At 35.4% G+C, this 21,728-nt stretch overlaps 1 protein-coding gene across 10 annotated transcripts in view; it reads left to right on the top strand.

Annotated features, from left to right (window-relative positions):
- The window catches only part of BICD1 (BICD cargo adaptor 1), a 236,829-nt gene extending 217,390 nt beyond the window's left edge, over positions 1 to 19,439 (top strand). For 3 of the 10 annotated variants that reach the window (XM_081591584.1, XM_081591577.1, XM_081591573.1), the window contains 2 exons: positions 13,356 to 13,431; positions 17,030 to 19,439. In XM_081591584.1, the coding sequence (XP_081447710.1) occupies positions 13,356 to 13,403 (48 nt within the window). In that variant the 3' untranslated portion in view covers positions 13,404 to 13,431; positions 17,030 to 19,439. Of the gene's footprint in view, positions 1 to 4,279; positions 4,289 to 13,345; positions 13,434 to 13,552; positions 13,623 to 17,029 lie in introns of those variants that run through there. The other 7 variants (XM_081591578.1, XM_081591575.1, XM_081591574.1 and 4 more) reach the window with 6 other exon arrangements.
- The last annotated feature ends 2,289 nt before the right edge of the window (positions 19,440 to 21,728 follow it).

Here is a 21,728-nt window from a genome sequence, read left to right as displayed (position 1 = left end):
ATACTTGAACCCTTTAAGAAAGCTTGAAATGTCTTTATGTGTAGAATTGAAATATATCTTGCCAAACAATAAAATGACAGCTACAAGAATGTTTCACCTTCTAGACCAAAGCTATTCAACTTTAATAATGTGGTAGCCATGTGAGAAAAAGTAAAAAGAAACAGATAAGCTTAATTTTAATAATATATTTTATTTAACACAATATGTCCATAATACTATGATTGTAACATGGAATCAGTAGAAGCAATTATTAATGAGATTTTGCATCTGTTCTTCTTACTCAGTCTTGGAAATTCAGTGTGTATTTTGCACTGACAGCACATCTCAATCTGAACTAGCCATATTTCAAGTGCCCAATAGCCAGATTTGGCTAGTAGCTACTGTATTAGACAATGAAGTTATAGACCTTATTACTTACCAATGGCTCCAACTAGATGTAATTTCTACACTGAATTCTAATCACTAACATCTAATTTAAAATAAGATTTAAGGTGACATGTTTCAGTTTTCTTTTAGAATGAAATATTGGGCCAAATGTTTGTTGTTACTAATTGATTCTGCTTTATTTGTCTCTGGTAGCAATATTCTTTCAAATAGATACATATTAAATGTTTGTGTACCCTTCTCTGTACATCTCCTTTGTTTACTAGGTCATTAAGAATTTAATTCCTATTGTTTAGATATCCTAGGAAATCCTACTTTTAAATATTCTTGAAATAGTAAAAACAGCTTAATTTTTGTGTGTGTATGTAATCAAGCTTGTGAAAAGTCTATGTTATTTATTCAAAGCAAGGAGTGCCTGGAAAATATCTCCTGCCAATTTTAAATGGCAGCATTTAATTACTTCATATTTAGACTGAAAACATATCAGACTTTTCCAAGGTGTATTCCATGTGTTTTCCTATTTCCAGGATAAAAGAGAAGATAAAGACAATACTAAGTAAACCATTCCATGGTACAAATTGGAGCCACTCAATAAATAATACAGTGATGAATGAAACATTTGATGACCACAGTTCTATTAGCATCTTTGTTTTATTTTTGGTTTTTGTCTTCTACTACCTCCTCTGTCAGGTACACTATCCAGAACTTGCGTTTTCTTAAAAGATTTCATATCCAAACCTAAGCATCGTAAGCAAAATAAGCTATGATAAAATGATGGAATTACTTAATTACTGAGGATCAACATGAAAACCAACACTGTAATAGGGATGTACCTATTAAAAATTAGATCATACTTTCAATCCATGTTGACTCTTTTAATATAACTGTCATATAAGTCTTTTAGTATAACTATGCTTTAAAGTCTTCTAAGTTTTATTAATATTTTAATAAACCCATGGAAATTTAAAAATTTTAATTAAAATCCTCAAGAGAAAATAACTACAATCTTTCTCTAATATATCCATTAAGTGAAAAAAAATACACTTATTTGACATTTCTAATTATTACATATTTAGGGCAAAAGTGATCACATCATGCTTGTGTCCACCAGAATTCACCCATGTGGTGTGAAGAGAGAAGCCTCCAGAAGGGGTCTGAGTCTGGAGGAATAATGGGGAGGCACAGGTGGGCTGAGACACACGGAAGGCCCAGGACATTGTAGGCGATTACCCGTCCTTGACCCTGCCCAAATGATACTTCTGGCTCATTACAGAGTATCGACAGGCAGGTAGAAAACTCCAAAGAGATAAGCACCTAGGTCTGCAAGCAGACTCACTGAAGGGACCAACTTCTGCCACCAAAGGAAAGATTTGTCCAGATACTGAATATTAAAACTGCACATTATCTCACCACCTTCTACTATGCATGCTCCCCATCTGTAAGTCAGAGAACAGCTTTTATTCCACCAGACTACAATCAATTACTTACCTACAGCACTTAACCCTTGGTTTCTTTGGTATCCTTTGCACCAGGGAGTCAGGTGTACAACCGTCTGCTATTGGCACGGCCCTGCCTTCAGATCCCAAAGCCCTCCACATGCAAAGAAAGTGTATAATACTCCATTGTGATGGCCAGTAGGGCCTCTCCCTCATTGTATTCCCAGGAAAATGGCCATCAGCTACGCTATGCTCTTCACACTGTTTAATCCAACTTGCTGGCATCAGACTATTGAATTCTACTGTTTGTCCTCACTGTAACTACATGATTACATGTCCTCACTGTAACTACATGTAACTACTCTATTATAAAAGTGATCTGATTATGAGCATTCCCTGGGATGTTATATTCAAACTGAAGTTTTCAAAGGGACGCCTTTACCTACAAGGAATACTAAGGAAAACATAATTTAAAAAGACACAGTGGATATCCAGGAAAGCTAATCTTTAGATTAACAACTACAGGCTCTCCTTTACATTTATGAGGATATGTGAACAGCTACAGTGAAGGAATAGTGAAGGAGCTCTCTCAACTCTGAGTCTCTCTGGCTCAATGAATACATATTCTTCTCTCCATGACTGGGATTGGGACTTATTGTGTACAATCCATGTTTTTAATATATTAAAATATCTCAGCACCATATAGTATAGTTTTCATCAAGAAAAAGTAATATTCCCATTATCTAATAAATAATGCAAACTTTTTTTGGTACAATTTAAAGTGTCCAAGTGTTATAATCTGACTCTAAAAGGCATGAAATTCAGAATTAATTCAGAATTAATGCTGAATTCTTGAAGTGTACTAACATTTTGCTTTCTTTCCCCAAACATATGAGATTCAGTTTCAAAAGTACATCTATATTGTTACACTGGCTGCGGGGGCCACTGACCTAACTGAGACATGCTTCTCTGGTACCCATCAACATGGCAGCCAATCAGACTCTTCTGAGGCACATCAACAGTTTGGGGAGTGGCCTTTGTACATGCTAAACCTGGTCCCAGTGGCTCCCTGAGCTCTGAGAAAGTGGGGCAGGGTCTGCAGGAGCAGCTTAATTCTGGCTGAGAGCATGGTGCAAACGATAAGTAGTTCTGATGCTCACAAAAAGCCTACACTTGCTACTTCCTATTCCTTTGTTTTAAATTATGTAATATAGTTCCTTACAGTTACTAAATTTAGACTACTTAAAGTGACTTAGGCATTGAACTCATATAGCTAATCAACCAAAAAGATTCACAGTGCACTGTATTCGTTGTACAACAATGAAACACTCTGCCACCCTCTTGTTTTGCTCTTGCATAGCTGTATGTTCCTTCTTCCACACATCCTTCTCTTTAGCCATCTGCTGATGCTTGTTTGGGTTTCTTGGCTGTTTCCCAGTGTATTATGCATAAAAGGTATAAGAGGACAAAAAAAACCCCACAACTCAAAATGGTTGACTTTATTGCTTTCTATTGTTTACTAAAAAAGTAAATGTAAAGTTTTAAAGATGTCATATAACCATTAATTTCATAGTCACCTCTCAGCCAAAAAGGAAGTCATTGGTATACTCTCCATATCACAAATTTAAAGTTTTTGTAAACTGTACATGTAAGAGCCAAATTTGTTTTGGCTGTGCTCATTACTAGAGTGGACTCTGTACATGTCCTCTTTCTTTTTTTTTTTTTGGTGTACACATTATTTTTATGTCACTTCAGTGTGTCCAATTCACAAATCAAGTGTCCTTTAAGGGGACTGCTTCCTGAGCTGAGCCTCTCATGTAACCTCCATTGTCAGTAAATGTTCTTGAAAGATGGGCTAGGTTAGATTGTTACTCTTAAAATAATTATTTAAAAGAAACTTTGATGACTTCAAATATTTGCATTTATATGATTTAAAATTTTATATGAAATTATATACATTTACTTTGCAGGATAATGGTTTAGAGCAGGACAGTTGTTTTAATTAAACCTGCTTTTGGAGGATATATAATTGGTACATTTTTTAGTTTAAAGAGATATACTTTCCTCATGTTAAGGACTTTTTTGCTGCTCTGATGCTGTTCATCTAGTCCATTTTTGCTCTAAACTGAGTTTCACCTCCCAGTCCTTCATTGCACTTAAGATTTTGTCTTATTAACAATGGAAAATCAGCCTACGATCAGTTTGGGTCATAAGAACTGAAATTAGAAATTTAGAGTAGGAAGAGATACCCAATGTGAATGTTGTTTAATTCATCTTAAATACCTATTCTGACTTTCCAGGTAGTCCCAGCTCCACCACTTTTGCTAGGATTCTGTAAAACAAAAAGTATAGTATAGTCATTTACTCTGAGTAGGTGTTTATGGAATAAGCCATTATGATCGGAGAATCAGTTAAACATAAATTTTTTTCTCTTTTTATGCACTACTTGACATCAAAAGCAAAAAGAGGTAAGTTGGCTATAAACCTGAGTGAACCTTATTTTCTTTAATAGATTTATTTCTGAAAGAGCTTTGGTTCAATTTTCTGCAAATCAAGTACTTTTACATTAGGAAGCTTGTTATTGTAGATCTTTAATCTTTTCTTTGAAAGCTGAATAAGCACCTTCTGTAAACTTGGATTTTAAAAATATTTAATATTTAAACATACTGCTTTTCCTTTAACCAAGTTATACATATGGTTTAATTTTCTTGTGAGGAACTTTGGTTTAGTTTTGGGGTTTCTGAGTTATCCCCCTCCTCAAATATGGAGGATTACATGTTATAAGTAGTTCTTCTTTACTTAAAAAAAAAAAGCCAAGAAACAACTGATATTGGTGAAAGTCTATAATTTTCCAATCCATTGCTTTACAGAAGAGGATGCCCTGAACCTCTCAGAATGTTTTCTAGTGTTGATTTTTTTTTTTTTAGTGTGTGCATTATTTTTTAAATTTATTTTTTATTGAAGGATAATTGCTTTACAGAATTTTGCTGTTTTCTGTCAAACCTCAACATGAATCAGCCATAGGTATACATATATCCCCTCCCTTTTGAAACTCCCTCCCATCTTCCTCCCCATCCCACCCCTCTAGGTTGATACAGAGCCCCTATTTTTTTGAAATGACTATATAATAAGAATGACTATAAAATAAGAAAATCAAACACATTTCACTGAGTGGTGTCTCATATATTTTTCTTGTTTGGGATATATTTTCACTTGATCTTTTTAGTGGGTTCTTGTTTGTAGTTTAACTTATTTCTCTCTTATTTCTTTTTGATGATCAATTAATTCTGACATTTCAAAGGAATAGATGGTCTTCATCTGATACATGCTATTATTGAGATTGTTTAATGAAAACAGACCATCACACTATCCTGAGTTAACTTTGTGCCAGCTGACACTGTTCTTGAGAAGGTCATTTCTGAACAAAAAGTTATTTTCTAAAAGAATCTGGCAGCAAAATGTACTTTTACCTCTTGGTGCCACTGTATTTAATTACCCTCTTCCCCTTTATCTTCCATGTCTTCCTACATAGGCTGTTAATTACACACATGCTCATGGTTTAATTGTAAGTTGTTCAGAAGCAGAAAGTTGACAATACTTCAGGGCATTTTTATATTTCTCTTTTTCAAGGTTTGAAATAAATATAGATTTATTAATATTGCTTTGTTTTATCAGCTAGTCATGTGATATTCCTCAGGACAGCAAGTGGAAAGCTGTGTAAAAGTTTTTGTCTAATCTATAATCACTGAAAAGTCTATAAATGTTCCCTCTCTTTAGCAAGTCATGCTCCGACTCTGTATTGTTGAAGACAATTTTAATGCTTGTCCCCTAAGCATGATAACCTATGCACAGTTGTCATTTATATGAAGGCAGAGCCAGATGTTTTAAAGAGTCATATGTTTTTAAAGATCATATTTTTTTTATTGTCTATACTGAAATATTTTTACGTGTTTCAACAATTCTGCTTTTTTCCCTGGAAATTTTTAATGAATAATGATTGTCTCTGACTATAATAAGGGTATAAACAAATAAGGGGATTTGCTGTGTTAAACACTGATGTAAAGTTAAGGCTGAAGTGACTGGTGACATAAATTGTAGACTCCACTCCTGAGTAGCCGGAAATTATGTAATTGTTTTATTTGTGGGTACTTTCAGAGAAATTCATGTGATATGTTTGGCAAAAAGGGATGAGATAGCCAACTCTATGTGTTTGATTATAAAATGTTAAAAGCTGTTCACAGCTATCCATTTTTACTAGTGCTGATGTACCATTAAGTTCATCGTTAGATTTTTTTAAATATTTCAACTTTTCCTATCTACTGCTTATATTCATATAAATGTTTCTATCTCATGCTCTCATTATTTTTCTTTATATAATGTTTCTATCTTAAATTTTTCTTATTTTTCTTAAATACTCTACTGTATATGTCTGTTTTTTCAGTTTATGTGTATAGGCATCCATAGGACTACTTACGTGTTCAAGTTATTACCACAAGAAGAATGTATTTTGATGCTTCTTTCCATTTACTTTTTTGTTTATTCACTAACACACTATTACTCATTTTCTAGATTTAGTGAGGAATAATTTAGTATTGATGTTATTTGACCCATTTTAAATAATAGCAGTTATAATTATTTTCAAGATTTATACGTCAGTCTTAAAATTTATTAAAGAATGATTAATCACCTGATATCACTAAACTAGCATTAAAATCTTTATCGGAGAGTATTTTCTCTTTCCTATTCCTTTTGTTAGGAGGATGTTGTTATGATGACAGGAATGTCTAAATTGTACTCTTTCTTTCTCAAGTTGACCCATCACACAATGACATTGATGATGTAACTAATAAACAAATCTAGTGATCCTTTAGGGAAGGCAAAGTCAGTATATTAGCAGGTATTCTGCATCACATGCAAATTCTCAAAGTAAAGGACTGTGGAAAAACAAAGAATTATAAGGCAGAGTCTTCTCTGTCAACTGCATAGCATGACTGAAGAATTTAGATACACTGCAAGGAAAACAGTGCTCAAAAGCTGAAGGTGATGGGATAAGTACTAACAGAGTTTAGAGGAAGCAGACACTTCCTTCTGGGGTGGTCAGGAGTAAAAACTGAAACTTGTTAGTTCTGAACAGTCCAAGAGAAGAAAAGAGCATTTTAGATGAATGTAATAAAAGGAGCAAAGATTTGCTGAAATGATTTTATCATATGGTCTATTTTGGCCTTTTAATTTCTGTTTTAATGGCAGTGACTTTGTTTCTTGAAGCTGCAAATCTCAAGGTCATCTTGACTTCTCTCTTTGGCCCCTCATGTGTTATTCGATGACCAGTTATTGTCCATGGGCCCTGGGCTTCCTGCTTTCACAAGCATCCTCTCACCTGATCTGCAAGATTGATATTTAATGTCCTCACTTAACAGAAAAGCTGAGGCTAGGACTGAATTCACTTCTTCAATGTCCCTCACCTACTGGTTTGTGGAGCAGGGAGTCTAAACATTAAGATCTCTCTGATGGACCTACATCTTATGCTGATATGGAGGAAAGTTGAAGAGCACAGAAGAGAAAGAATAAAGAGGAAGGCAAAGAGACCATAAAAAAAATTGCTGCAGAAGCATCGTTGGGCAATGGAAGGAAACTGTGATGTACCCATTATCCAGTCCCATGGATTACTGTGTAAAACCCTCATTTAAGAGCTGAGTGTGTGCATAAGTACACCAGTAATTAATTGTGAAGAACACCTTTGTGCTATTATCCACAAATATTCAGAGTTCCTGAGTTGGGAGACAAAAACCTACGATATGCAAGTTTTATGTCTCTACCTTGGTACACATGCATAAAAATTTGTATTTTCTACCAACTCAAATTTCACATTCTATCATCAATTTTGTTTTCTCCAAGACTGATATGATCACTTTAACTTCACTCTACTTTGAATTTTGCTAAAAAGAAAGTCGGCTGAAATTGGAGTATGGATTTTCATTTAGAATTTGTGCTTGTGTATATCTTTTCCTGTGAGTTTCCTTGAATTAAGAGTATTTATTTATTTCAACGCTTCACCTGCTTAGAGTTGAGAAGAATCAAGGTCATGACTGTCACATTTTCTAACTTGAGAGAAAAAATAAAAGGAAGAGGAAGTTAATATGGTAGATGACAGAATAGGACCTAAGAGATGCACCAGGTAGGAAGAGGTGAAACTTATTAGAGATTAACATAAAGTTAAAAGTATATAAAATATTGCATTGGAATTCCTGACACTGTAAGTACAGGATGGAGGAGATATGACTTGACAGCACCATCTTCAAACAAAGTAAGCTCATGTGAAGTTGGCAGTCTGATGCTGCTGCCCAAAAAATGCCATGCAGTCTTCTGTTTTTCTTTTATTTTTTTTTTTATTTTTTATTTATTTATTTTATTTTATTTTTTTTCGTGTCCAACTCTTGGACCCCATGGACTGTAGCCTGCCAGGCTCCTCTGTCCATGGGATTTCCCAGGCAAGAATACTGGAGTGGGTTGCCATTTCCTTCTCCATGTTTTTCTTTTATTTTTTAATAGAATCAGGATGTCTCAGGTGAGGCAGGATGCTGCCACCCCAGTCAAGCTGTCACATCTTATTATGCATGGTTTCCTCTCTGAGCACCTCAGTTTTAGAAGATTGTACACAAACTGGAGCGTGGTCAGAGAGCAAAGAAGGGAGGGTACAGGAGGTTGAGATTATGTCCTATGAGGAAGAACTTGGATTATTTAGCCTGAGGAAAACTCAAGAGGTAGAAATCATTTCCAGGGGAGAGTATGAAGCATCTGGCACAGTGTACGGTCATGAGGGAAGGAGATGTGGTATAGAAAATACCTCATGAAATAGTAAGGATGCATTAATTCCCAAGTCAGGAAAACCAGGCACTGGAGTGCAGGCCATTCTGTAGGAAACTGTTAGCCACAAGGAGCTGCTGCTCTGCCCCCATCAGAATATCCAGGTACCGCCTGGCTGTAGGAAGCCACCTCTGAAGCTGCACACTGTCCTTACCAACTCCTCCCACTGCCATCTGAGACACACGTGGGGCCAAAAACAGAGGTGTTCCTACCCTCCTTCCTCAAGAGGCTCTCCCAAACAGTCACCAGTGGGCTCATGGACTCCCAAAGGTATTGACTTTTAGAAAATTGGTTGGTGTTCTAAACTGCATGGAGAAGTTTAAAAATGGTAGATACCTGAAGGAAAACCATATGACAAGACTTTCCTTCCTGCCAATGAAATTCATCCCTTTCAGCCACCTCTTTATAGAAACTGATTATTATCCTCATTCTTGTACCTTTTATCTTTCTTTGTGTTTTTGAGGTAACTAGTTGCCTTCAAATTATTGTCAACTGTCTAATGAAGTTCTTATGTTTCTTTGGCAATATGGTTCTGACAGTTTCTAGAGGTTGGTGTTGTTCAGTTGCCAAGTCGTGTCCGACTCTTCACGACCCCATGGACTGCAGCACACCAGGCTTCCCTTTCCCTCACCCTCTCCCAGAGTTTGCCCAAGTTCATGTCCATTGAATCGGTGATGCCAGAGGTATCTAGAGGTATTTCTAGAGGTAGCTGGCATCAATCAGAGAGACAACCAGAGTAGTGAGTAGAAAACAAGCCTTAATATCAGAAAAGTCTATAGCCGCTTCCTAGCAGGTGGTCATGTATTAACTAAATCAATGAATGTTTGTGGAGAACCTACTGTGATGCCAAGTTCTGTATTTGTTTTTGGTGGGAGAGATCATGAAAAATGTAAAGAAAAAATAGTCTCAGTAGATAAGAGATTTCAATATAGTCCCATAGATCAAAAATATTTACTTTCCTCATGATAGGAATAGTGAAAATAACAACTGCAGAGTGTTGCTAAGATTTAAAACTTATCTACAGTTCCTAGGAGAAGTAACATCATGTTGATTCATGAAATAATTTCCTTCCTTCCTTCTCCTCTTTTCTACCTTTCTTTCTACTGGAGGCTTTGTTTATGGAGGAATGTCAAATAAGTTCATATGTATATCAGGACATACAGATGTGTTAAACAATAATATCCCTTATTCATCTCTGCCCTTGAGGCACTAACAATCTCTTCAGTTTTGTGACATTTCTCTGGCCTATAGCCTTATAATATAAATGTTCAGAGTTATCAAATTCTGAGCATTTCAAGTAAACACTTTAATTTTGTAAAATATTGTATTACTATTAGTAGAGGCCATAAACAGCTTATAGTTGCTAAATTCTTTAACTAGTTTCTTTTCTAGGTGTACAACCTAGATATCACAACCTCCAAGAAGCATTTCCTGACCACTTAGATTAGTGAATTGTTTCTGCTCTGAGATCCCAACTTTTCCCTATCATGGGAAACAATGCAGTGAAGTGTCTCAAAATATAACTCAGCCCTTGGATCATACAATCCTGGATTCAAATTCCAGCTCCACCTCTTAGTGAACTTTGGCAAGTTATTTACCCTATTTCTCCTCCTTTTTATTAACCCCACAAATTGGGGTTAATAAAACACGGTTAAAGGAGAGCACACATATTAAAGTGCCTACACAGTGCCTGGTACATGGTAAGCAATGAATGAGTGCTACTAGGTGTTACCACCACCACCACATCTCATCATCATCATCATCGTCATGACACTTGATTTTGTTTGTTGAATATGCTTGTCTTTCTCAATTGACCAGGGACCATATTTTCTGTTTCCCTTTTATCTCTACCACCTAACAGTTTCAGACACACAATGGGAGTTTAGTAACTAAATTGCTGAATGGTTGAAACAAATTCTGGTGGCCCCAGATGACAGCAGTGACTTCCAATGTTCTGAGATTCCTCCTCCTTAAGTCACATAATTCTAATCTTCTATGCCCTCAAAAGCAATGAGATGAGGCCTAGTTCCTTCGTGAATAAGTCTACCAGAGTAGAGCCTACAAAGAACACATGAGATCATGTAAAGCCCACAGCGTCTCGTAGCTGGAAGGGATTTTCTCACCCTCCCAACCTCCTCTTTCATCTTCAAACTACATGCTAAATACACATTGCTGTTCAACTGGGTTAGCCGAGTCCATGATTGGAGAACTGTTGACCACAGAAGAGGAATTCAGAAGACAGTTGAGTCAGAGCAATTAATTATTTTTCAGATTTCTTTTTAAAATCTTTTACCACCTTATCTATGGAATTTGTTTTTAATTCTTTAAGTATAACACTTAGCTAAGTACTTGTAAATAATAAATGCAAAATAATAATAATAATTAGCTGGAGGCATTATAATTTCTAAAGAGGGGAAAACTGATATTCACTGCAAATGTAAGAAATATCCACCACATATCAAACAATTCATTAAGAGAGCGCACTGTGGTCCTGCTTGCCTGTTTTCTGAATTTCATCACAAAGTATATTTCAAATGAACAAAAATCTGTGACTGTATTAACCCCCCAAAAAAGAAAAATCTTATGGAAATAAGAGATAGAAAAGAATTTAAACCATTTAAAAGCTCTAATTCTGAGGCTTGCCATTCCGCAGATGAAGAGCTGGAAATAGGAAAAGCAAGCTAGACTCCCAAGTGTTCGTATTTATTTGTATTTATTGCATTTACTCAAATATAACATACTGCTACTGCTACTGCTAAGTCGCTTCAGTCGTGTCCGACTCTGTGCGACCGCATAGACGGCAGCCCACCAGGCTCCACCGTCCCAGGGATTCTCCAGGCAAGAATACTGGAGTGGGTTGCCATTTCCTTCTCCAGTGCAAGAAAGGGAAAAGTGAAAGTGAAGTCACTCAGTCGTGTCCGACTCTTAGCGACCCCATGGACTGCAGCCTACCAGGCTCCTCTGTCCATGGGATTTTCCAGGCAAGAGTACTGGAGTGGGGTGCCTTTGCCTTCTCCGAATGTAACATAAGAGGGCAGCATACATCTGTTTAACTTAGGTCTGCTGGCGCGATCAAAATAGTTGTCTAAATTTGTACAACTTTGTCTAAAATTATCCTTTAACACAGCTAGTGAAAAAAATGAAAAGCACATAAAGGAAATCATCCTTTAAGACTCCTGAGTTTCTACAAAAGGGAATCATTGAGCTAATCAAGCTGCAAAATGGAGAAACAAAGACTTAAAGAAAAAAATGGAAAGAATTTCCCAAAGCTAAGAAAATGGAAATATTTGTTACATTTGAAAGACTTTTACTGAGTATGATAATCTGAACAACAGCTACTCAACTAATCAGATATTGTCCCTATTAAAAAACAATAATTAATAAGTTACTCTGGAACCAAGACCACCTTATGAAAAGGTCCTCTCTCTTCAGGATGTTCTCTTGAATGAATTTAAATCAAGCATATCTTATATTCTATTTTCCATCACAGACAACTTTAGTGTATTTGCAATGTCTTCTATAAAAGCATCATGAATTTTTATATTTTGGAGTTATATAAGCAAGTTTTGTTGTAATAGAGAATATATTGACTTTAGAACAAGTAGTGCTTAGATTCAAGCCTTTGAATGTAAATTTCAGTAAAAGCTCATTAATTCAAGACTTTAAATCCAGAATTTGTAATGAATTTGGCTTAACTATTACATATATAACATATAGGGAAAGATACATAGTCTAAGCAGTTAGTAAGAAGAAATTCTGCAATTAAAAATAACTGAATTTTTTGGTTCTAATTTGAACTTCTTCTGCAAAATCTTTTCGCAGAAATATAATGTATGCATTTCTAACTAGCTTAGCAGGTGATTGTAGTACATCAGCAAACAGACTGCTCTTTGATTATTTCAGAACACAGTCTTTCTTGGAGTAGATGAGTAACATAACTGATCAGCTCAAGAATGAACTTTTAACAGCTAGTGATTTGTTAACCTAATGTGAGTTACGTGATTTTCAGAAGACAAAAATAAAAGACTTCTCATTCAGGTTAGCTTTCTCCATCAATCCAAGTTACTAACAATTTAATATAATAAAGTAAACATTCTAAGACTTCTAACAAGTCTTACTTTTGATAAATAAAATCTATTTTCAGAAAACTGTGAAGCGGATTTTCTTCTCAGATATCCTTCTATTAATCATGGGAAAGTGTGTATTGCATGCTTTTCTCAATATACCTGTGGGATTAACAATATACCTGTGTGTCCAAATATAAAGTCAGCTATCTGAATATAAAACATTTTGGAATAGCAAATCTAAGTGCTGAGCAAGTAACTACCACCATGCTCAAGTTTAGAACTTGAGGATCTTTCATTATGTTAATACATCTCTTATTTTTAGATGTAACCAAGCATTAAACATGAATGGCTATGTATGTCTTAATGTACTTGAGAAATTTCACTACTAATTTTGTTTCACTAATTTTTAAATACTGTGTTTAATTAAGGAAAAAGCCTTGTCTTCTCTATTGGCATCATTCAGGGAAAAAAAGCTTAATTCAGATGTTTCTGTGTGACTACACATTCCTCACTAAATCTCTCAGGCAACTGCCTAAGTTACTGTTACTAACACGTTGCTCTGTCATCTCTTTGTATACATGTCTAATTTATCAGTTTCTTATAGATTGTCAGCAGCCTGCTGCCTCCGTACCGCCACAGTGCTCACAACTAGCCGGGAGGCAAGACTGCCCAACTGTCAGGTAAATTCAGACGTCCTTACTCTTCCCACCCAGCCGCATGTCAGTTCCACAGACCCCAAGCTCTCCTTTCCCACATGATGACTTCTTATATATAATTATACTTGCCACATTTTATTTCAAACATGGACTATGCAAACACACATTGGATTCCTGAAGTTCACATGTGCCCACTGAAAATACAAGAGCACTAGAATTTATTTTACTGGCCACTAGCAGGTAGACTACAGGCTGCCTTCAGCTCCCTTTTGTGAGTAAATCCTTGGATTAGTCCAGGGTTTCATTACCTTTCAAAACATAAAACCTGGAATTGTTTGTCTTTTGCTTTAGAATATATTACTCAGGCAAACAATTAGGAAAGTATAAAGCATATCTAATGTCTGTTCCAAGACAACTTTACGGAAGTGTTTCCGTTTTCTGTCCCCTCAGTACCTTCAGTGAAACTGAAATCGAAAGATGGAGAGAACCTTGTAACTGGCATTCAAAAAAAGAATATTTTCAGTGATAGTGCCTTTATGTAAGATTCACCAAACAATTTTAAAGGCAGGTCTACAGACTCCTTGGATGGTAACCTGGAGAGTTAGCTAAATAATTTCTATTCCAATGAAAGCATTGCAAATACATCATGAATTTACTTTCATGGTAAATTTCATGGGCAAACTTCGGCATAAGCATCAGAGCACTCCATCAGGACCAAAACATTTTTTTGAATTCCTTCATTTCCAGTTATTTGGCCTCTGATGGTATCTAGTTTTTATGATCTGGCTGTGGCTTTTATAGCCTGCTTGTTGTTCTCTCCTTATTTCAATATGACTGTTGCTCTTCTCCCAGGGCAGGGCTTCTTTTGAGTAAGGGCAGGCCCAGACGTACTTCCATGTGTGTCTGAGGAGTAGACATCAGTAGCAGGCTGCATGTTGGTCATGGGTTAGAGCTGAGAGCTGAAGTTGCTTTCCGCAAGCAGCAGCAGCCAAAGCCCCAGTGTGACTTGGTCTCTGAGGCAGTTTGGGCAGCCAGCTATTTAAGTGGAACATCGAGTTAGCGGGAGAAAGTATGTGATTAAATAGGCCCCAAGCCAGTGTCTTCCAACTGATGTCTCAGCTTGCTGTTCCCACCACTTCCAGCAACAAGGTTTTTACTTCAGGAAAGTTCTTCACTAACATACAAATGCTATTTAATAACAGCAGCCAACTGTATAGCAATTTCAATTACTAAGTAACTGAATATAATTATAAATGTTCAAATCCATCTCAGTGGGATTCTCTGTTTGTAATGCAGAAGAACATGGGCTCTTAACTTAGTTGTTCTCCGAAAAGCACCTTCACCCCACCCAAGGCTGAGGTAGTGCCAGGCACACGACAGAAGTTCAGTGAGTCAATGAATGAATTCTGGAGTCACATTATCTGGGTTTGGATCCCACTTCTAATACCTACTAGCTGTGTAATCTTGGAAGTTGCTTTTGCTGGCTAAGATTCCATTTCTTTACTTGTAAAGTGAGAAAGAGAATGGATATTGGGAGGATTCAGGGAGGCACAGGCCTGGCCCACAGTGTGTTCTCAATGCCTTTAATTACTACTAACCACTCTTAGTACCTAACTATTCCTCAAGACAGAAATCTGCAATCTCTCATAATCTCTCTAACTTGCTTGGGCAAAGAGTGGAGAAAGGTACTGTTTTAAGTGTTTCAGTTAGATAAGAAATGGAAAGGCTAATGAGGAATCTTTCTAAGTTTAATTTTATTTCACCTTGTTTTTTTTTTTTTGAGGACCAGTTTAACTAAATGATTAAGTGATTATGATTATTATGATTAAATTATTTGATTAGAATTTATCAAATACAGTATTTATATTCAAGAAGTGATTCCTTCATCTGTAAGCCAAAAATATGCCTCTGTCACATAAAATACACAGTGCAATTATATTTTGTGCAAATTAAAAATAGTAATAGTATAATATGAAATATTTGTAACCTGTCACTTTAAGAAATCATAAAATAATGAAAAAGAATTTTAATTATCATGAACGACATAATGTGTTGGGCCAAGTGAGCTGTAACCTGTGTGTAAGCTGTCACTATACACTTCACCGGGTCAAACAGAAACGCTTGCCTTCCTTTATACAGAAGATTATTGAACTCCATGGGTCTTCAAACACTTATACCTCTTGTATGATGTGACCACCTTATGCTACTTGCCATAACTTATGCTGAATAATATGTTTCCTCCGCTAAAAAGAAACTTGTTTTAAATCATGCAAACTTAACAGAAAGAAACTCAGGTCCATGGGAAAGTCTGCCTCTCTATTTCCAGGTCATCTGAGGATGGAGGAAAAATCCTGCCACGCAGTAGTCTCTTAGTCCTTGTGTTGAGCCTCCAGCTCTCCCATGTTTACTTACCACATTTTAAAAATAGATAAGAAAAATCATTTTTATCACTGGTTGTCCCAACTAGTGCAGAAGAGCATATCTCTATTATAACATTTGTAAAATGTTATAAAAAATGTTTATAAAAACATTTATAAAATTATAAAACTACATTTATAACAGTTCAAAGATTTTGGGAAAAGAGACCCCAGGTAGAGTAGTATTGTACATAATTATGATTTTGTATTAAAACTCAAGAGACATACATGAAAAAGCAAAGATAAAAACTGTTTAATGCTCATTTTTAATGACTTGAATGATTACATTAGCTTTTAAAAATTATGATTAAATTAATAAATAACAATAATAAACCTTGAATAGCTTTCGCAAATAACACTCCTGGCAGAAATTATTCTGTGGTACTGAGTTCCAAAGTATAAAGGAAAAAAGCAGAGTTTTAGAAAAATGCCAGTCTTTTTCAATTGAAAAAATTCCCCATAATGTGATTTTCCCTCATTAGTCACATTTTAAAAGGTCTGAACCCAAATGTATTTGTAATATTACCTTAGAAAATTCAATGATTTTGCATCGTTATTCTGCAATATTATTCATCAAGCCACTGATGAGCCTGAGCATTTCTGTGTTCATTTAAACTAGAGGCTCTCAGAAGTGGTCATGTGGGAACAACCACATGCATCATATAGTTACTCTTATGTCATCTTTACACAACCAAGCTAAAACAGGTAGAGGGAACCCTTAGAGCAAATTAGGCTTCCACGGGCAAATTAGTTCTACTGAATCTGGATCTACCAGAGAACTGCGGAATCCTCAGAAGCCTTGGTTCAGTAGGTCCATGTCCCCAGGACCTTGTTAGAAATGCAGATTCTCAGGTCCCACCTCAGACCTATTGTATCAGAATCACTCCCAGGTAATTGCTATATAATCATTAAATTTTGAAAAGAGCTGATCTTGCAACTAACCCAGAGACCTAGGAGAATGACTGTGTGCAGAAATTAAAAACAGTGACTGCCGGGAAGTTCATATGTTGTTTCCCTAACACGTTTCATTTTTCTTCTGGGGGGCTTTTTTTTTTTATTAAATCTACAGTTGTCTTGGCATGCTTTAGATTTAGGCCATTTTCTGTGCAAAATTCCTGTGAAAATAATGTCTGTCGAACCCGTACCACTGTGCATAGCCCCTTGCTAATTTGTCTCTTGCTGACATGCTTGTTTCTCATTTGCAGTCCTGACGTAGCTCTGCCTGATGAGCAGCCACATTCCAGCTCGCAGTGCGCCCCTCTCCACTGTCTCTCCAAGCCTCCTTACCCCTAGTCTTCATCTCCCGCGGACAAACACTTGTGGTGAACATTTTGTAGCCATACACAGGATACTGCCCAAGATCCAGTGGCTGGTTTCTTCTCGTTGGTTAGATGTCTGATTGCATTAATGGCCATCATTTTGGAAGATAAGAGGAAGTTGGGAAGAATAACACAAAGCACAGACTCCGGTGTAGCAAAACACTTTATGGTTTCTCTAAATCACAGATAAACTTCTGTAATCACATGGCTACAGTTAAATTAATCAAATCAAAATAAAACGAAACAGGAAATATGTATCTCAGATGGCTGGCTTTACCTCGATAGCATAAGAGAGACCTAAGACAATGTAAAATACGTCTATTGTAAAATCATCTTTCCTTATATTTCAATTTCAGCTATAGAAATTAATTCTAATTTTTTGGTCATTGATATTTATTTTGTACTTTACTTGCCACATATATATGTCTGTAAAAATAATTTCTGTGAGAGGTGAACTTCATTTATTTTAAGATATGCATAATATGCTCAATTAAGTATGAGTTTTAATTTAGTTTGAAATCTGGAATTGGCCAGACTGGTCATTTTTCTTGCACAAAATGATAAACGAGGTGCATCGGAATGTTAACAATAACTGTATTTTGCTGCTACACTGATGTTGTTTATGCACTTACTTTCTAATCAGTAGCTCATTGACCGCTGGGTTGTTTTTGTTTTGTTTTTTAACTAGAATTCTTCATTGGACGTTATTAAGTAAATCTGGAAAAGAGATTATGTTATGGTTCATTGACTTATTCAACTTTTGACGGCATCTTTAATTTTTTTTAATTGCAGATAAGTAGACGTACTGGTGCTGCTCCTTTGTGTGTGTGTATGAGCGTATGTAATAACGTTAAAGAAGGCTAAATAACATGATGGGAAAAAATGGTGTGTGTATTTAATGACCAGAATTTTTTTTACTTCTCCCAAATTCAGGGTCCTATTAGGAGGCTTTCCTGCTATAAGATATCAAGTATAAATGGGAAATATATACATATACAGATGTAAGTTAGCCTTTGGTTAATTAACTTACCCAGAAAGTGTTCAAATTTTGATTAAAATTGTATGTTTTGTTGCTGTTAGTTTTTCTCATAATGAATCTTCCTTGCCAAAAAAACAAGAGGTAATAAACCTTAGCTCATTGTCTACTTTTGACAAACACTCAGGTGCCTACAATCATTATATTATATTGAGATAATTCATGTTCCTAGTTAATTTACAGATTCTGCTGGGTAACTTTTATGACTTAATTTAACGCAGTGGATTTTCACAGCAAAATTTATTTTGCACATAATCTGACAAACAAGGAAAACAGCTAATTGAGCTGAAAGGTCTAATACTCTTGGGCTCCTTAAATCAAGTGCTGCCCACACACCTGCTCCTAGCCCTGATTCCTTGTCTAGTCAGGTAGCCTTAACTTGTTTAAATCCATAACGGTTTGACCTTTTCCTGTAATGATATCTGTAACTTCTCTTTAAAACAAAAGCAATCCTCACTGTTAACAAAAGGTAGTTAACAATGCAGGGCTCTAATAATGAGGACCCAGTAGGAGTCACTCAGCTGACTGAGTGGAAGTAGCGGAGCACCAGTAGGGTGACCCATCAAAGGTGGCAGCCAGCCGGCAAGTCTGAAAGCACAGAGCAGGAGCTCTATCAGTCATACACCTTTTAAGTAGTGGTCACTGTTACCAAAGCAACCAAGAGATTTTTTTGAGTTCCTTACATGTGTGCTATTTTCAACAGTGTCATTTATTATGCAACTTGCAGTAGCTGAAAATCTTTATCCAAATAGAGATTCAGGTTAAAACATGGAAAAGAAACAACTCTCCATAAAGCCCTGATCATGGCAATCTAACCTTCTGCTCTTTCCACCTGCACTGACTTGCTGTTCCTAAACATTTTCTTTATTTTGTTGGTGTTGTATCCGCCTGGTTCTAGTCTTAGTGAGACAGCATGGATTTTATTAGAGTTCAATTAAAGGAAGCTCCCCTACCCGTACCCTGCTTTTTCTTTTTCAAGTATCATGTGTTTGGACCTGAAAAGTGGCATAGCTGCTAAGTTGACTTTTAATAAAAACTGTGCCTGAGGGAAGATATGCCTCTATAAAAAGTACCTCAGAACATTTTCCTATTTTGCCTCCTCAGTTTCATTGGTGGTACAGGGAATTCAGCAGTAAGTATCGTCTGTGTGTAACTACAGGGCATTCGTGCTTCCCCACTCTGTATTTGTGACCAGCTGAAAACTGGGCCATAGACACAACATTTATTTCTTCCAATAAAAGTTTATCATTAAGTCTATTATATTCTTGTTTTGTTTCAGTTCATTATATTAATAGAGTGGGAAATGCTTGTTTTGAAATAGCAATTCTATAAAAATGTTAATTTTAGCAAATTTTACCAAAAAGATATAGAAATTTGGAAATAAATTTCCCATTTTCAGCACAAAAATAGGTAATAGTCCCTAAGCAGTAAGAGAGAATTCCATGTATTTAAATTGTGGCATCACTTAGTATACTTTAAACTGAGCCATATCTATATTTGTTTATAGGCATTTAAAATGGCCAAATATGTGTAGCATTGATAAAAATCAGTACTTGTAAACATCAGGATTTAAAAGGAAATTGGAAAACTGAAGAACTAGTGAAAATAAAAAAAAGAATGAACCTCAGTAAGGCTAGTTGAAGACGGACTTGGGGAAGAAAAATCAACTATAGAACTATAATGAAAATACTGGCTAATTATTACAAACACAGTGGGCAAAGATTAAAAGTAACTAGCAAGACTTTAAAAAGTAAGCACAATTACCATACTGAAAAGAATAGTATTCAGAAATGATTTCTTATTGAGAATTTTTCTTAGGTAAAAAAATAAAACAAAAAGGAGCAATAAATTACCTTTGGTCTGGGTGCACAGGGGTATACAGGACCCTAGAATTAATCTTTCCAATCAACTCATGATTCATCAGATCCTTTTTTCATATCCAGTTCTGTTTCAATAAGAAGAATTTGGAGGACTTGGAAAAAATAGGAAGTTATTAAATAATTAAGAAAAGACCTGTTTATTAAGATTATGTGTTAGCTTAAAGAAGAAGAGGTACAGTAGTGATCTTCAAGAAAAGAAAAGTTAATAAAGGATAGGTACCCACTATGGCTACCATTACTAAGTCTAGAATAAGAAAAACAATCGTCACTGTGAAGCATTTGTATTCACTCTGGGAAAGAGATTTTTAACAGTGGAATATTGATCAGTGAAATTGATAATCATAAGGAAGATTTGTTTTTTAAGAAATATTATTGGTTGAGAATTAAATATTATTGTCTAGTAAGGATTAAGTTATACGGCAAGATATCTTATGATAATGTGTGATAATTCTGGGATTCCACAATTTTTTGCTTCTTTTATTTAAAACTTAAAAAATACATTAAAGTTATACTAGTTAGACATGAAATATTTTGTCCCTTGAAAATAGGATAGCAATCTTAATTTTTCCAAAACATTTGGTGAAAAACAAAACAGGGTTGTTGGTATTATTTTTCCTTCCAGCTATATTTCATAATATCTTTAAAGAATGTAGTGATTTTACTATAAAAAAGCCTCAACTGTCAGAGTCTAAAAAAACAAATGTCCTCAGGAATATTTCAGAAATAGGTATGCAACCCCTCAGGGGAACAAATGCCTCTCAAATTTTATCTTTTCTTAAAAGAATCTTCAATTTAAAATATTTGCTTTTTCCATGCTTTGGAAAATTTTCCTGTATTGATAGTCTTTCTGTTTCAAACAAGCATGAAACATCACTCAAATAAATCAACTACAAATGTAGACATTTTCTGATATTCTGTTTTAAATAAAGTCCTTATAATTCTCAATTGGAAATTACAAAATATGAAAAGGAATAAATGCAATATATTTTCTACTGGGTTAAGAATGGCAAATTATAATCAACCAGCCAAAAAACATAATCTGTATCTCAGAAAGACACACCATGGGAAGCTAATGGATTTCCAACAAGGAACTGTGCTGGTTCAACCCATGGAGGCCACTGCATTAATATCATAAATATAAAGAAGAACTAGACTCAAAAGGAACTCTTAGGATCAATTTTAAAAATTTTCCCTCCATGTTTTTTGTTTATTTATAAACCAGGGTGATTTTAAATAGTCCTTATATTTAAGATTGCAAAAAATTTACAACATGCTTTCAGTAAAAAGAGTATAATTCTTCAAAAAGCTACTAAATTGGAGATGTGATATAAAGCATGATCAATGCTGATACTGATTAACAAGTTTTTGCTTTAAAATCAATTTCTGTGGACATACAAGACCAATCTAACTCCGGAGTGATCTTTTCCATTGTCCGTAATAATGCCCCCCTGTGAGTTGTATCTGTAATTTAATTCATCTTTATTTAAATGCCAAGTTAACTACCACAATATGTGGTATATGTATCCTGATTCTTTTGTGTTTACATCTGAAAGATGTCATCTAAACATCTCTTTTGTCCTTCTTACTCAAAGAATAACTTAAAAAAATATTCAGTATTATATATTCCCCAATCCAGAATTTTCCAGAAATAATATTCTGCTTACAAACA

The sequence above is a fragment of the Giraffa tippelskirchi genome, chromosome 4 (genome assembly GCF_054371585.1).
Source record: "Giraffa tippelskirchi isolate mGirTip1 chromosome 4, T2T-mGirTip1v1.2.pri, whole genome shotgun sequence".
Taxonomy (NCBI): Eukaryota; Metazoa; Chordata; class Mammalia; order Artiodactyla; family Giraffidae; genus Giraffa; species Giraffa tippelskirchi.
The sequence above is the reverse complement of the archived record's forward strand: the minus strand, read 5'-3'. Positions and strand labels throughout refer to the sequence as shown.